At 33.9% G+C, this 17,809-nt stretch overlaps 4 protein-coding genes across 5 annotated transcripts; 1 reads left to right on the top strand and 3 right to left on the bottom strand.

The window, feature by feature from the left end:
• Positions 1-1,407: 1,407 nt before the first annotated feature.
• LOC131662575 (galactoside 2-alpha-L-fucosyltransferase-like) lies at positions 1,408-5,461 on the bottom strand. 2 transcript variants are annotated; one of them, XM_058932389.1, is made up of 3 exons: positions 5,047-5,461; positions 1,764-3,197; positions 1,408-1,536 (listed from the first exon to the last, which is right to left on the bottom strand). In XM_058932389.1, the coding sequence occupies exons 1-2, from the start codon at positions 5,291-5,293 to the stop codon at positions 1,765-1,767; spliced, it is 1,680 nt and encodes a 559-aa protein (XP_058788372.1). In that variant the 5' UTR covers positions 5,294-5,461; the 3' UTR covers positions 1,408-1,536; position 1,764. The 2 variants fall into 2 exon arrangements, with proteins under 2 accessions (XP_058788372.1, XP_058788371.1); XM_058932388.1 differs by lacking the exon at positions 1,408-1,536 and having other exon boundaries at positions 1,583-3,197.
• An 850-nt stretch (positions 5,462-6,311) lies between these two features.
• LOC131662577 (putative pentatricopeptide repeat-containing protein At1g74400) lies at positions 6,312-8,128 on the bottom strand. The gene has a single exon (XM_058932390.1). The coding sequence runs from the start codon at positions 7,937-7,939 to the stop codon at positions 6,593-6,595; it is 1,347 nt and encodes a 448-aa protein (XP_058788373.1). The 5' UTR covers positions 7,940-8,128; the 3' UTR covers positions 6,312-6,592.
• A 62-nt stretch (positions 8,129-8,190) lies between these two features.
• On the bottom strand, positions 8,191-11,396 carry LOC131662574 (pentatricopeptide repeat-containing protein At5g61400-like). The gene has a single exon (XM_058932387.1). The coding sequence runs from the start codon at positions 11,330-11,332 to the stop codon at positions 9,437-9,439; it is 1,896 nt and encodes a 631-aa protein (XP_058788370.1). The 5' UTR covers positions 11,333-11,396; the 3' UTR covers positions 8,191-9,436.
• A 2,641-nt stretch (positions 11,397-14,037) lies between these two features.
• On the top strand, positions 14,038-14,367 carry LOC131659351 (putative B3 domain-containing protein At1g78640). Its single transcript, XM_058928557.1, has one exon. It carries the CDS (start codon positions 14,038-14,040, stop codon positions 14,365-14,367), a length of 330 nt encoding a protein of 109 aa, XP_058784540.1.
• Positions 14,368-17,809: the final 3,442 nt, after the last annotated feature.

Genomic DNA, 17,809 nt, shown 5'->3' on the forward strand with positions numbered 1-17,809 from the left:
GCAATAGAAGTTGTGCTTTTAAAGTATTATAAAGTATATTAACAGTGTTAGTGTTAGTAAGAGTGATAGAAATTTGAAGAGATACAAAAATTGATATGGTAATGTGACAAAGTTGAAAACCCGAAGACAATTCCTATGAAAATAGGAAGAGAACTGCATGCTCTATAGTAAAAGTGCACAGTTTTCGGTGTCAAATGTACCTTGGTGGCAATGTGAACTACTAAAGCTTCAACTTTGTATTTGTATTATAATTATTCATACAAAATTTATAGTTAGGAAATTGCATGGATGCAAAATTGACTTGTAGCTTTGGTAATGTTTTGTGTAGTCAGTTTCAAAACCAATTTTTTGTAAAGTTATGTAAAGGATTCCATGGATGAATTTCTATGATAATGTAGCAGAACAATGTAATAAAATGTCAAGATAATCAAACACCAACAAACCATTGTTTCAACATTTTCAAGGTTTTCTTTAAATGGATGCAAGATAACTCAAGCTTATCACTCAAATATTGAAATCCTGTTGAGATTCACCCTGTTTCTAAATCAAAACCTCTATGTAGCTTCCTAGAAAAAGAATTCAAATTCAAAACATAAAAAAAAACCAAAACAGTTACTGCTACAACCTATCATTCTAGTCGAGTCAACTTACTTCAACTCAACCACATTTCATAATTATACTCTAGTATGCCATGAAAGATATATTATAATTAGTAGTACTATACATTTGGTCTTTAGTGTAAAGTGAGTGCACAACAATATGTAAATGAGAGATCAATATTACTCACACTTTTTATATGGTATTTAGTGTATATAGCTTCTCTCTTTTTAAAGTGTACATAGCCCACACAACATTAATGTTTAGCAAATGAAAAAAATTAGTGGTTTTCAATATCAGGTCTATGCATGAATGTGACATGCCATATATTGGGCATATACAAAAACATACTACTCAACATACTTAATAGCAAAATTAAGATAAAAATTTACATTGCATCTTTTCATTAGCACAAAATCTAGTGACCAATATACAAAAGAATGTCAACTTTTTTGTTTCCTTGAAGATAATTTCTTGACAGAGTTGGTTCAAAGAAATCAAGTGTTCTTTGTATAAAGGAATTTCCCTATGACATATTGTCCTTGAGACAAATTACTACATCTTATTTAGATTTTCTGACCTCTATTCCTAAGAACTATTGGAAATTGTTAAGACCCTCTACAAACTTGAAATATAGAACATTTATAGTAGAAAATCTGATATAGATTTTTGGTGCACTGAAATGGATTTAAATGTTCATGAATAAATAAATATGCTTAATCAAAAGCAAAGGCAATCGTATAACTTATAATACTTAAGATTTTAAGAAGTTGTATCGCGAGTCTAGGTGCAAAAAAAAGTCCCACAAGAAACTATCAACTATCAATATGCATAAATATTAATCTGCATTGCATTTTAGTACAATTCTACCATACACAATTATTTTAAGACAGTCTTCTGCACTTCATGCTACTGCAGACCGTGTTAGATGAAGTATTCCTAACATTTAGAGGAGAGTATGTCAGTATGTAACTGCAACCAGCAATAACAAAATGAAACAAAGCTAACTCTGCATACCATTGCACTCAATAATGGAAAATTTGTGATGGCAATTATGTCTTATGATTTCTATAGAGAACTATAAAAAATTTGAAATCAACTACCAAAACTTATCATACAACTAAATAACTAAGGGAATCAATTCATAAAATCAATAACTAGCTAACCTTAATTGTCTACAATTTTAAGACCCCAACTCATATCCTCACAATGTCTTACATGTGGAACAACTGCACCTGTATCAGTTCCTCTCTTAGCCTTACAATCATAGAAAGGAGGAGCATGAAAACACGGCTCCATCGATATTGCACGTCGACAAGGAGGATCAGGAGCTGTTTCATTCTCAGGTTTGTATAGTATCCAAGGTTTCAAACCTCCAAGCCCCTGCGCCACGTAGCCGAAAGTAGACCAGGAGCTAGTCACCAACACATCGGTTAAACTCAATAAATACATTTCCGCCCAAGCTTTTTGGTTGTGTATTTGCTTCTCAGTTTGCTGATATCCCTCATGGCTTGGTTGGTATACGCTGATAACTTCTCCAGTCAGCGTTGGATATTCCCAATACATGTCTCTTATTTTTTCGAAATAGCCAGAGCTTAAGGATGTCATTAGTATTGCTTTCGACTTCGATCTTCCTAATGAACCAGTAATATCATGCTTCTTGTCAACATCAGGCAAGAGATTCTCCTTCATTGTACAAGCTAGGATTTGATCCAATACATATTGAAATGGACCGGGTCTAGTGTCGAAAACCCTAATCTGGATGCCGACTCTTTCATCAACATTAGCTAAATAAGATTCATAGTATCTAGTAACAAAACCCCAAACTTTGTTTTTAGGGTGGAACAAATACCTGCCTAAGAAATGAAAAACTTTCTCCTTGTTTGGAAAGAGATCACTGAGCTCCCGATCAAAAGACGACATCAAGAATAGCGACGGAATAAAGTAATTATCCGTTTTCATTATCAACCAAGGTACTTTCTGTAGAAACTTTTGTTCTTCATCGCAGAAGAAAAGCTTATCCTCGTCACTGTAATCATGTACCAAATGAAGGTAGACAGAAGAAGGAACTTTCGAATTTGTGACTGATTTATCTTTCAGCATTTTTCCATGACATTGATCAGATTTCTGATTTAAAGCATGAAATTGACTGTTGAGAGGAAAATCAGGAGGGATAAACCATGAAACATCTGGAATCGGTTCGCAAAAGAGATCAACCATATCAACTCCAGGATCAACCAAAAGAACACGGTTTGTGAGAAGAGCATAAAGAAATGCAGAAGCCAAGGTCAATATCCTGTTTCCTAGACCACTAAATGAAATCCAAACAACATATTTACAATCCGGGGACTCGCTTAAATGACCTGAACTGAGATCTTTCACCGTTTTGTTGTAGGATTCAGTATAAGGTCCGCATTTTTTGTGGAGAGCTTCATACTTTCTTAATCTGGAGATGAGGTAAGAGGAGGGATTCCCTGATAGTCCTTTAATTGAATGATACCTGCTGAGACATGATCCATCATCAAATCCAGCTGCTAGAAGTCCACCCAGTAGTTTATCTTTTATGAACTTAACAGAATCAGAGGCATCACTGTTCAAACCTAAGAACCAAAGAATGTGAAATTCCATCATTATTAGAACAAAAAAATATGCAAATTAAGAAAATCAGTTCATTTATAAACAGAAAGTACAAATTAAAAAGCAAAATATAAAGAGCTTACTAAATCTTATTAGGACTTTCTATGATATAAACACTTGAGTAAGAGTTTGGAGGAGCTTAAAAATAGCTTATAATACATAATATGAAGCCCGGACTCGGACACAGACACAGGACACGACACGGACACCGCTAATATAAAAAACATAGGACATGGACACAACTATATATATTTTATATATTAATAAAATAATGTAATTTATGAGCACAATTTATAAAGAGTCTAAAATGAGAACCAAAATGTATAATTTAACTCGGTCCTCTCAATCAACAAAAAAAAAACTTAAACTGAATACTTTCAATTAAGAAAGAAAAAAGAATGAGTATCGGAAAAAAAAGAGTGAAATACGGGTGGTGGCGACGGTGGAATACCGATGTGCGGCGAAACGGCATACGGTAAAGATGAAAACAATCAAAGAAGATGAAAACAATCAAAGAAGATGAAAAAACAAGGAATGCGAGCTGTTTTTATAGTGGGGGAAATAGAATATGAAAGGTAAAAAAAGTTTTTATTTTTTAAAATTCTGAGAATTTAAGAGGTTATTGTGTCAGTTATTTGAAATAGTGTGTCTTACCCGTGTCCATTGCATTTTAACTATTTTTTTCTTTTGGACACTTCATAAAAGTGTCTGATACGTGTCGTACGCGTGTCGGTGTCCGATATGTGTCCGGTGCGGGGACACGCCTTGTGATTGGCGTGTCGGCGCTTCATAGAATTACATATCCATAAGCTATTTTTCAGCTTATTTCAACAAGTTTTTTTAAGGATAACTTACAAAAACAACTTACAACTTGTATGAAAATGGCTAAACCACATTCCTATATTGACTATAAAATAGCTTAGATTTAAGCGCTTATACAACAAAGTAACAAACAAAGTACTAACTATTTACTCAAACGTACCAAAAATGCTATCAAGGAAGAGAAACAAATACCAAAATTGAAAACTTCATGGAAAACCTAAACTAGCCAGTTCTTCTCTAAGTTATCGCTTTTACAGCTTGTTGTATAATCAATAAAATACCTAATGTTGAGTCTTGTATGTAATGTCCATCAGCTTATGCAAGCAATGCAAATATATTGTGTGAAAGAAAACTAAGAGAAAACCAATAAATGCATAAAATAGAAATGGAAGCAATATAAGAACATGTGAACAAGTAGTAACCAAAAAGTAACATCCTAATTTAGTACTCAACAAGTCGGGTATCAAAAAAGCCAATCTACACAGTCACATACATACTCCATCTCTATTTGTCTATTTTTTAAGAAAAAAATTATTAGTTCAAAATTCAAGGTTCTAATATCTATTTTTTCAATTACATACTTAACTATGAATTTAAAGGTAGTGATATTATACATACAACCGATCGAAATCTTTATTTTTGTTATGTCATATCAGTATTTTAAAATTAAAAATGTGTTTTAATTGAATACATTACCTATGTCAGTTTATAAAACCTAGTTGGACTAAATTGTTAATGAGTTTAGTTAAGATCAGATGAGCTGGAAAAACATGAGTTCGATTTGTGATTGGAATTCGGAACTATATTTGATTAGACTATTTCTTACAGTGGCGGTACTAACCTACAAATCAAAAATACTAACCTAACATGTAAACCAATAGTAACCGAAAATCAACATATTAATTAATTAAATTAAATCACAAAATAAGATCTAATTGAAAGGAGCATTACGTGAAGTAAGAGTAAATCAGAAGAAAAGGAAATAAGAACCTTGATGTTGAAAAGTACTGGTAGATGTTGTTGATGGAGAGTGTGGAAGAATGAAGGAGAGAGAGAAGAGGGAGAGAGTAATGAGAGCGAGAGAAGCGAATAAGGGGATGGAAGTGGCAACGGAGCATTTTCTGTTGGAGATTGAAGGAGAACGAGTGTGCGAATCCGGTATAAGTTCTTCGCCGTCGTGATTCCTACTAAGGATTCTCTTCATGTTGATTGTGGGATGATGAATTGCTTCTTGCATTTGATGATTGAACCACTTACTGCGGCAGTAACGTCATCACTGCATCTGATGATTATGATGATGATGATGATGATGGATTCCTTGAATTTAGATCCGTGGATTGATGGGGAAGACGCATATCACGGCACACACTTGTAAAATAATAGGAAAATTTTAGTGAATAGTAAGTACTACATGTTTTTTTAATTAGGACATTTTAATGTTGGTTCATCAATTTTTACCTTTATTAGGCTCTGTTTGGTAAAATAGCGGTTGACTAATAAGCTAGCTGATAGCTTATGGCTGATGGCTGATGACTGATAACTTATAGCTTATAGCTGATGACTGATGACTGATAGCTGATAAGTTGATTGAAGTGTTTGGTAAAATTAGCGGTTCAATTAGTTGATTAATTAAAATGACATAAAGGACATTTAATATATAATTATTTTATTTTAAATTAAAATAAATTATAGAGGGTAAAAGTGGATTTTAATTAAAATAATAAGGGTAAAAATGGAAGAAAAAATGATAAGCTATAAGCTAAAACGCTATTTGAAATAGCGTCTGAAAAATAAGCTATAAGCTAGTAAAATAAGCTATAAGCTCGTAATGAAAAGACTGTTACCAAACAGGTCTTTTATTGTTATATGAGCTTATAAGCTATAAACTATAAGACATAAGCTCAAAAAGTGGCATGCCAAACAGAACCTTAAAAGATTCAAATCCTTTCTAACCATCTAAAATCTTACATCAAATTCAAATCCCAACAATGAATTAAATGGCTTATTTCTAAAAAATAGACCACTTTTTTAATAAAAGAAATATTATATATATAAAAAAATAAATTTGTAGAGAGACTAAACCTGCGTGCCCTATTTTATAGGGACTAAAAGTCAATATTTTTTTTATAAAAACTAACAATCAAAATTGAGATATTTATAGAGACTAACAACATATTTAAACTTTTTTATATTGAAAACTAGAACAACACTTGAATATAAATCATTGATCAATTTTTACAAAAAATAAAGCCATTACAAATTAGCTAACTATATTTGTCAGGTTAAAACTTGATCTTTTCTTATCCTTATTATGGAAGAATAGTTTGCAGCTTACTTCTCTTTACAATATCAGTTTAGCAGTCTAGGGGAGGGCATAATTTGGTTTGGCATGCGAAACCAATCTTCCAAATCGAACTGGTTTAATTTTCTGTGAAATAGTTTAATTTTCAGAGATGAACTGGCTAAATACAAGTTCAGTATTGATTCTTAACTGGTGTAATACAAGTGATCAATATTGATCAAATGCTCAAGAACATCATATATTATCATTTGAAGTTATAAATTGACCAACAACCTTTCCCGCTTCGATTGAGCTGTAGCCAGGAGTTCTTGACTGTTTAACCTGATTCCTAACAGTAATCTTTTCGTTCCACATATCTCTGTCCGCATAAATATTTGACATAGCAACACTATCACCAACATAGCCAGGATCCAACTTAAGTAGCTTATGCCGAACTTCTGTGGCTAGTTCCAAATCACCATGAAGGCTACATGCCCCAAGCAAGGTTCGCCAGATTACCGCATTTGGTTCTACAGGCATCTCCATAATGAAGTCGTAAGCATCTCTCAGATGCCCGCCACGGCATAAGAGATCCACCATACAGCCAAAGTGAGGCTCTCTTGGTTGTATACCATACTCCTCTGTCATACTTCTAAAATGACGTTTCCCTTCCTCAACCAATCCTGCATGGCTGCAAGCCATTAAAACTCCAATGAACGTTACATCGTTCGGAGATGCAATAAATTTGGGTGAACTCGATTTTGTCATATCCCTCTTTGTGTTCATTTGAGAGAAAAGCTGGAGAGCTTCATGTGCTTGGCCATGTAGTGCATGGCCTACAATCATAGAAGTCCAAGTTGTGACATCTTTGTTTCTTGTGCTATCAAACAACTTCCTTGCATTTACAATATCACCACATTTAGCATACATATTTATAAGCGCATTACTCAAACACAAATCTGTCTTCATCCCGTGTTTATGTCGAACGACATCATGAATCCATTTACCCATTTCAAGTCCCCCGGTATCAGCACAAGCTGAGAGAGCAACGGTCACGACGACTTGATCCGGTTCCACATTGTTCGTCATCATCTGTTTAAACAGTTCCAAACCTTTGTTGGGTTGGTGATTTCCAACATAAGCAGAAATCAATGATGTCCAACAAATAATATTCTTTGAGGGTATTTCCTCAAACACTTGGTGTGCATCAAATAAGTTTCCCCCTTCAGCATACACTTTCAAAAGGGATGTTTGGAGTTGAATTATGGATTCATATCCAAATTTCATGATGAGGGCATGCAATTGTTTTCCTTGGATAGAGGAATGTTTCTTGTTGATAGATGCTTTAAGGGCATATAGGCAAGAAAAACTATCAATGGAGTTGAAAGTGGATGATTTTTTTCTTAAGAAGGTTCTGAAGAGTAGAAGCACCTTAGTATGGTTGTTGCATTCAAGGTATTTCTTAAGGGTTTGGTTTGGTTTTGGTTGTTTAAGGTTATTATTGTGAGGCTGAGCTTTGCTATGATACATGAAAATGGGAGCATAAACCAATTTGCTCTCACTTCTTTGAAGCAAATAGTTGAAACATTTCAAGTGTGTCATGAATGTCACAAATTCAAGTTCAACAACGTTACTATGTTGTTATTGGTTAATTAGCACCTCAATACATTGACATGGGTTAGGATTGGTGACAATCTATACCAAAGCATTCCATTGACTTTAAGTGGAATTAGAACCCACTACAATGGAAAAAGTTCAATCTTTTTTCCTTGTAAGAAAAATCAATAAATTGAAGTTAAATTAATCATATGCAGTGTAACTTCTAAACATGAGCCTAAAAATAAAAATAAAAAAGGTTTTGAGAGGGGCCATGAATTTACTTTACTTTCATGAAACTATTTCGTTGTGAAAAATGATAGCTAGGAGAGGCACCCGAAATGCTATAGGACACAACACAAAAGCCATATTTGAGTTATTAGTAGAACCTAACCCAAGTGTGTGGTTTTTACCCAGCATTGACTCCTGCCACATTTTGTAGATTCAATGCGTTGGGACACAAGAAAGTGAACTTAGTCGTAGTTCCGAACAAACACACAGGCGATATCTTAGGATGTTGGGGATCTGGGAAGGAATTAAATTTTCACATACATGAAAGGTGAGAGTTAATCTTCAAATCATTAATTGATTGTTTTGACTCATGTCTGCATTTTCATGAACCATGACACTTTGGCTATTCATTGTACAAAGGTTCATATTTTGGAGCTTCTAAATAACATGTCTTAAAACTGGGCATATTGAAAGTCAATACTTATTTATAAATTGTTTACAGAAAAATAAAGCCAATAAGCTTGTTGTTTATACAAATCAATCATAAAGGATTCACATGAGAGATCACTTTGAGTTTACTTAAGTCTGGGTTTAGTTCAAAGAAGACTGCGATTCTGTGGAGGTGTTCTCAATAATAACTCGTCTGCATATGTCAGCTCTTTTGTGTCTTCGCTTTTCAAGTTGTTGACAAGATAGCCTCAACAATCCAATGGCAGTATAATTTTCCCACGTCTCAAGCTGAAAAGTAGAACACCACATCCCCTTTAATCATTGATATGCTATGTATGATTGTTTTGTACTGATGCTATGTGCATGACCATGGATTTATAAAACAAACTGTCCATGAGTGCAATTGTGGCCCAAGTAATGAATCATCTAAGTTTTTTTTTATGTCTCTGCAACTGCATATGTGGACCATCAGTTTTGTTGGACTGCAAGTTTCTTCAATATGTCAGAAATCGCAATGTGGACATATAAAATCTTGGGCATGATCAAAATAGCTTTTTTATGTGCTACTAAATGCTTGATTTCCAAATATGCAAGACACATGCAAAGGAATAACTGGAGTGAAAACTCACTGGTGAACTAAGAAATTCATAGTGATATATCAAGCACCAGCAGCATTCGTGATTTTACCAACTTGATCAGATTCATTTGTCATTTTATTATAACTCAAGCAGCCTCCTTAGTTACCTTGATGTTAAAGGGGTCCAACTTGCATCCACTGCAAGAAATCGAAATATACACTGAAAGCCTTATTCCATTAATTGCTCATAACACATTAGAGCTGGTTTCAAATCTCAATTCTCTATATCCTATAGACAACGCACGACATATGGAAGTATTTCTCAGAACACCCATCTTCAACATGTCTGCATGCAACATCATTGCATCAACCATGTGCTTGAATCGAAAATGTGCCTCCAACATGATAACATAAAGAACCATGTCTGGTTTGAAACCACTGCATCTCATTTCTTTGAAAAACTTGGTGGCTTTAAAAATATGCCCATCTTTGCATAAACCTTTAATTAAAACAGCATACATAACATCATTCGGAGAACACACTCCGCTACGATCCACTTTACGTCCAGGGCAACCAACTCCAGTTTTCTCCAAGAAAAATCTGATTGCAGCGTAAGTCCTTCCATCATTCAAAAGGCCATTAATCAAAGAAGTAATTGTGACCACATTTGGCATTAGTCCTGCGTTCAGCATCTCCTTATGCAGTTCGAAAGCTACCTTGTTGTTCCCATCCTTGCAATGTCCATCAATCAAAGTGGTATAAGTCACCACATCAGGCACAAGACCTTTGATAACCATTTCTGTATACAACGCCATAGCAGCTTTTATGTTCCCACTCTTGCAAAACCTGTCAATCAATGTAGAAAATGTGATCTCATTGGGTTCTACCTTCCTCTCAGTCATTTGTGAACAAACCTCAATAGCTTTCTCCATATCCCCCTTTTTGCAGTATCCATCAATCAACACATTGTAAGTCACAGCATTAGCAAAAACCCCTGCTTTTCCCATCTCCTCTATCAAATCCTTAGATTCTTCAAACTTACCCGAGTCACATAAACCCTTAACAAGTATACTGCACGTAAAAACATCCCAAAAAATTCCATTCCGTTTCATTTCATCTCGCAATCGCATCGCTCCAACCAAATCCCCTGCCTTACAATAACCACCAATCAAACAATTATAAACATGTGAATTAGGAAAAACACCAAACTTATCCATATAAAAAAAGCAGCTTCGTGCCGCCTTCAAATCACCCGCCTTGCACAAAACATCCACTAAATTCGCAAACGTCACAACATCAGGATGCAAACCATTCCATAGCATATCACTATACAATTCAAAAACACGTTTAACATTACCCATTTTGCAATACCCATCAATGAGAGTAACATAAGTATACAAATTCGGATCCACCCCAGTTTCTCTCATCAACTTAAACACCCTCTCCGCTTCTCCCATTTCACCCTCATTACAAAAAACACGAATGAGAATAGTGTAAACCACCACATTTGGTTCAACTCTTCTTTCAACCATTTCATCAAACACCTTCCGGGCATTGCTCAAATCACCCTGGTTGCAGCAACATTTCAATAGAATCCCATACGTGATGACAGTTGGTGAAAACCCGCGGGACACCATGTTGTTATAGACCTCCCAGACGGGATCAAACTTGTCCGTCTTGACTAACGAATGAAGAAGCGCGTTGCAGGCGCGTAAGGGAGGTAAATTAGGGGTAAGGGAGTTGAAAACCCAAAGGGCTTCTTGGATGAGAGATAGTTGGCAGAGTGAGAGTATGAGAACTTCGAATGAGCGGGGCGTGGCGGTGGGGTTGGATTTGAGCGCGTGGAAAAGAGAGAAACATGTGTTTGTGGGGTTGTTTGAGTTTTGAAGGTGTTGTTTTGTGAGGGATGTGGCTTTTGTGATGTTGGTGCTGTTTTTGGGGTTTGTTAGGATTTGGAGGATGGTGTTTGTGTTTGTGTTTTTGATGGAGTTTGAAGAGAAATAGAGTGAAGAGAAAGTGGAAGTGATGGGAATGTTTTTGCGACGGAGGAGGTTTAACATTGTCGATGAAAGAGTATTGTGGATTTGAATGTGTTGTGTTGTTTTCTTCGTTAATGACTTTGGGTGGAACATTCCTATCATATGTTAGGGAAGAAAGCTGAGTGAAAAAATAATTTTATTTAATGTATTTTTAGTTCTTGGATGAGTCATAATATTAGGTCATTGATTATTTGTTAAATCCTCAATTTTTCAAAAAGAAAGCTATGAAAAACTTAGGTTTTGAAATATTGAAGAAGTATTTGAAGTGGTAATGACGAACGAAGAAGACAAGCATGTATATCAACGAAGTTTTTTTTAGAATAAAATAAGTAAAACAAGAGAAATGTCATGATATGCTTCAACTTTTTGATTTTTCGGTTTTTTAAAATTTAGAGTTTTTGAGTTTTTTCATCTCTTTCTGTTTGTGTAAGATTTCAAGAATGTCGAATTATGTGTTTTAAGTTTTAATTTGAATATATTAGTGTTTTAGAATTTTCTCTAAAATAGATGTGTTAATGTCAATTGATATTTGTTAATATGTGTTGGCTTGAGAATTTTGACTTAGCATTTCGACATAAAAGTTTAGATAACCTAGAAACCTATTAAGTTTGGTATAGAGGAATCTCGGGAACATATATTAAGATCAATCTCATTTCAAAACATTTTTAACATCTCGAAAAGGTTTACACGAATCAACACTTTGACGTGGAGATATGGTGTAGAGGTGCCTAGTTCAACGCGCCCGTCAGATGTTAGGGACTTCGTGTATTTTTAAATCCAAAAGTCAGTTGAACAAGGGACGTTTTGACAACACTATAGGAGGCAGTTGGGAAATCTAAAGGTTGCGTGAGTAGTGGTTTGCAGCAATTTAAACGTTGAAGACGCGTGAAAGCAACTAGAAGCCTGGAGTCCATGTAAGGGAATACGTGTTGATTCTTGCAGAGGTAACCGTCATCAACAATTAGTGTTGTGACAAGATATAAGTCGAGTTCATTCTATGTATTAGGGGTCGCAATTTTCATTTATTCTCTATAGAACTAAAGTATCCAAGTCATATAGAGAAACCGTTTGTGAGAAGATGTATGAACTTGCGTTTTTTCTTTAAGTTGTTTAAACTCAAACATTTATTTAGATATTTATCATACTTTTCCTTTTTCTTCTTCTTCCAAAACAGATATGCATTATTTTGATCATAGTTTTCATCTAAGCATTTAAATTTCAAGCCCAAACACTTTCTGTTATACTATTCTGCACAAATTGTTCTTGAAATTTTTTCAAGTTTAACGCCCTTAAGTGAACTAAAACGTGTGATTTAATTTGCTAAAAATAACAGTAACAAATTTGACACACCTAGTGGGACCCCTTTTGTGCAAAAAAATTTAATTTTTGTAGAAAAAGTGTTGTGTCCTTTGTTGTTTACTTTTGTTCTTCATACATGAAATTCTTCAATTGTAAAGTGTTTATGCATCTGAGGAGTGATAAAAATCTTCTAGAAATGACTCGTTCGATGTTAAAAAACCACCCCCCTCCTCAGAACAATAATAGTATTAGAAATGAATCGTTAAAATCAGACAAAATAAATGTGAAAGCTGCAAATCTATGAGAATTGAAGTCCAGCATGCATGGAATCCTAGAAAAATTTGCTAAAAATAAATTTAAGTTAGATTTAATTTTACCCATCAAAAAACTTCATATATAACTCTTCAAGTGTAATTTGATCTCTCCATATATATATATATATATATATATATATATATATATATATATATATATATATATATATATAAAGAAAAATAATCATCTATTTAATAAAATTGATAAAATATAGAAAATAAATATAATCTTAAAAGATCATAAAATGTGTGAAAGATCATATATTCATATATAATTTTTCAGTTTTAAACATAAATGTGTAAAAGATAATAAAATTATAAATTTGATTTTAATATAGTTAGTTTAAATTTGATATAAATAGGCCTACATCACAAGATGATTAAAAAAAAAGAGATGCTCTATTAAATCATTTGAGTTATACATAAAAAAAATAAAGAAAAAGAAAAGAAAGTATCTTTTTATTGAAAATTAATGTATATGTATAAAAAAACAAATGACTTTAAGCCAATCGGTGTAAATAAAAATGTAAAACTAACCAAAAAAAATCTTTAGGGGCATTAATATGCAATAAAAATGTAAGATTTAATAAAATCTAATCTTTCACTAGAAATAAAATCTAATCTTTAGCCGGCATATGAGAGAAGATTAAGTAGCCGTTAACTCTAATTAGCTATAAATAAGTACTTGCTTAACACTTCCACCATAACAACACTTTCTTTCAATTTCAGAGCGAAACTCTCTTTCTTTCTTGTTGCTGCGCGCGGTTTCCTCCGATTTTGATAATGGCTACCTCGTTTCATTCATTCATGCCTACCTCTTCCCATTCATCTTCATCTTCATTTTCATCTTGTGCTTCTTCTTCTTCTTCTTCTTCTTCTGTTATCTTTGTCTGTCCTCATCTTGCACTTGGTTCTTGTTCGTGTTCCACACAAGTCACCAAAAAGAGGAAACGTGGACACAAAGAAACCAACAAGACCAACAATGTTTCTTCATCTCTGTTGGATATCTCCTCATATCCCAAAACAATTATTTGTCTCCATCTATCTCTCAGTGTTTGTACTTGTCTACATGAGACACAAATTGTCGAGAAACAAAAACGTGTCCAACAAGAAACCAATGTTTCAACAACAAACAACACCTGCGGTACTGTTGGGACAAGTTCTGATTGTTCAACCAATGGTGGTGATTCATGGATGATCAAGAAGGTGTTGACAAAGAGTGATCTTGATGATAATTGCAGACTTTTGTTAAATAGAGATTTGGCTAAGAAATGGGTGGTTCCTGTGGTGGATAAAGCTAAAGCTGCAACCGAAGGAGTCGAGGTTGAAGTGTTTGATGTTGACACTGGCTTTCCTCTTTCTCTTAATTTCAAGATACGACCTTCCAATGACAGTCATGTCTTCAACAACACTTGGATCCCAGATTTTGTGGATAGAAGAGGCTTAAAGAAAGGAGATGAAATCGGTCTGAAATGGAATGAAGAGAAGAAAAGATTTGATTTTTCTGTTCTTCATCGATCTTGATGATAATTAGTATTAGTTTATGATTCTTGAAATTTAAGAGATTATGATTATTTGTAAACATTGAGGATTTGTGTTTTGATGTTATTAATTTGAATGAGAATGTTTACAATTCATTTAATGATAAATTAGTATGTTCCCTTTTCTTTGCTTTGCAATTTCTGTCTTGTTTTTACATGTTGTCTTAAGGTTGAGAGAGTAAGAAGAAAAGTGTCAGTAAATGGAATGAAATGCTTGTCTATTGATTTATATACATTGAGTAACAAGTTATTATACATAATAGAATGTGCAAGGTAATAACAGAAGAAAATAACTACTTAACTTCTAACTTACTCTTATAAAATGAATATCTTCGCAATATCAAGCAGAAACAATTGTTACCATTGAGCCAAGCCTCAGATAAAATGCCCATTCTTTTTTATTCAGAAATGAAGTTAAACGATATCATATCCACAATGACCTGGTGAGAAGTGTTGTTATACCAATATTCCGCCCAAGGGAAAGCCTTAGAACACTGATTAGGCTGATGAAAAGTCTTGTAGCGTAAGTACATTTCTAGACATTTCTTCAAGGTCTCGGAGTCTGTCGGTATTGGGGTGGAAACTTTATTGCGAAAACTTTATTGCAATCCGAGACAATGGATAATGGAATACTTTGTTCATAAAGACCTCTGTACTTTTCTGCTGTCATAACTGACTTTAGTGAGAAAATTTGCCTTACTTCGTAAGTCAATCCACGGCAACTATGATGACTTTGAAACAACTAGATCTAGGTAAAGCCGTTATGAAGTCCATAGCAACGTGTTCCTAAACTTGGTTGGGGATTGGAAGAGGGTTTAGTAACCCTGCAGGTAGTGTAGTAGCCTAGCAGGTGTTTGCTTCACTGCCCACTGTTGGACAAATTGTCTTACATCAAGGAGCATCCTGTTCCAATGAAATTGGACGGCAATTCGATCCAAAATTTGGGTTATACCCGAGTGACCCCCTATTGGAGATGCATGAAGCTAGATTGAGGGCCGGAGCAAGTTTATTCTTGGCACTGCTGAACAAGTGATTTTAGGTGGCTATCAAATTGAATGCCTTGGTGTAAATATGCTAAGAATGCTGAACGGAGCTCAGACCAAGCCAATATGAACATTCTCGACAATGCATTTGCTGCTCAATAATTCTCCTTTCTCGCTTATATTCGTTTGTTAAATCAAATCCAATGAACTTATGGAGCCAAACTTGCTGCTCCGGGATTTGAAGCCTCGGGTCTAATAGACTTTTGAGGCTTTTTTTTTTACCATGGGAGACGAAATTTCATTACAAAGAGGGACATAGTTGCACTGAAAGCAGCAGAACTACGTTATTGATATAATTGGCAACTGTCTCACTCTTATTACATCATTTAAGGAGGCATAGTGATCACTAATGATAACTTTGATCTGTTTGATTTTTCTCTTTTTCTCACATAACATAACATGTAATATGTATGGTGCATTTTGCATACAAACAACATTTCAAATACAGTGATTGTACCAAATCCTAGTTATTAGCCCATTTGGTCCTAATTGCAGCTCAACTTTGTTTTGAATGTTGTTGTTTAGTGCAAATGAAGTACCAGTAACGGGCTCCTTTCTTGTGGCTGCAACTGCAACAGGGTCAAGTGCTGTTATAGACATAGTCTCATCTTAAGTTTTTAGAAGCTTTGTATAAATTGGTCGCAATTTCACAACGATAAAACAAATCAAATTCTATTTAATCCATAGTCACACGGTTCGCAATTCGCTTCGGTACGTGGTACGAATTCGGGTACGTGGTACGCAACCCTCAAAGAATTAGGTACGTGAGGGGTATACATAGTCGGTACGCTATTTGGGTTCGTGGTACGCTCAAATGTAATAATCGGGACGTTATAGTTAAAATATAATTTAATTATTTTAAGATTAAGATGGAATGAGTAATTGAATTTATACATTTTATTAATTCCACAATTAAATCTTATTAGAAATGAGTGAGAAATACCAGAATTGTTCAACATAATATATTGCTGTGAGTCCCACATCGAACAAGTTGTTAATATTAAGCACCAGCATAGCTATAAATATAGAACGCTCCAGATTTACTTATCCTCGCTAACAAGTATCTGTACCATTAATTGGGATACGGGTAGTAGTTAAAAATTATTTGTGAGTTATGTGGCATGCAGGCAGCAGCTATAGTAACTCCAATTGAATTAGTTTAAATTTTTTAAACCAATTGCAGTGGTACGCTTGTTCGTTGGTTTCTGTGAATTGCAAGTGAATTGTGATGAATCGGTTCACAAAAGTACCGCGAACCGGTTCGCACGAACCAATTCGCGGTTCTCTAGGGGGGTCAACGAATTATGTGACTATGATTTAATCACAGTTTAACTGAGGAAAGGATTTTATCGGGTCTTATTTAGCTAAACTTTACTTGTGATAAATTTTGAGTCTCGTACGGTACTCCGTCTTTCACGCTGCCGTTAGACATTGTTAAATGAGAGCAGTCAACAATTATTGCTAAGGGAGCCATAGTTATTGGTTAGAAATCCTTTGGAAATCTTGTTACCCGCTTTTCAAATTTAGATACTAATTTTGTTTTTATGGTAATGAATTTGCTTTAAGAAAAATCAAATGCAAGTTTTAGAAAATGCTATAGTCGGTCTCATCATAATCATTATTTATTATAATAGTTCAATAATTCATTTTTTCTGTTTTTCATCCCTTTTACTATGGTATAAAATTTTCATCTCAATATATTAACAGCATTATAATAATTTTTTTCTTACAAAAAAATGCTTGTGTTTATGCTATTATAATGAGTTCATATAAAAATAGAAAGTAAACGGAAAAACAAGCTACATTCCTATGCTATAATAAAATTATAATTAAAATATCATAAAATAATATTTAATTTTGAAATTAATTGAAATGCACTGACAGTATTATAATAATATTAAAATGTTTTACACTGCAGTGAATCACAACCGTTGATAAGTTAGAAATATTTGACTTTTATTTTTATTTTTTTAAAAGTAATACAATTGAATAGTCATGATCCACTGATGGTGTAAAATTTTTTACACAGTGCGTAGCAATTAAACTCTTTAATTTTATGAATTATTTTAGTTAATAATTAAAATATCAACTATTTAAAATTAAGAATTTAAATTCTTTAATGCAACTAAATCGATATTTATATCTATGTAAAGCAAACTAATATGATGATTTGACAACTTTTAAGAGGTTAACAAGCAACGTTATTAAAACATATTTTATTTTCTTAATTAACTATTTTTTTATTAATGGTTAGTCATTCTTTATTAATATTTAATATTTTTTAATTTTTATTGAGTCGATCATGAAAATGGTCTATCTACTACGACGGCAAGAAGTCTTGTAGGGTGATGTTTTGTGGCAGTTTATGAGTCATGCTCACGT

Source organism: Vicia villosa, linkage group LG3, assembly GCF_029867415.1.
Source record: "Vicia villosa cultivar HV-30 ecotype Madison, WI linkage group LG3, Vvil1.0, whole genome shotgun sequence".
NCBI classification, from domain to species: domain Eukaryota; kingdom Viridiplantae; phylum Streptophyta; class Magnoliopsida; order Fabales; family Fabaceae; genus Vicia; species Vicia villosa.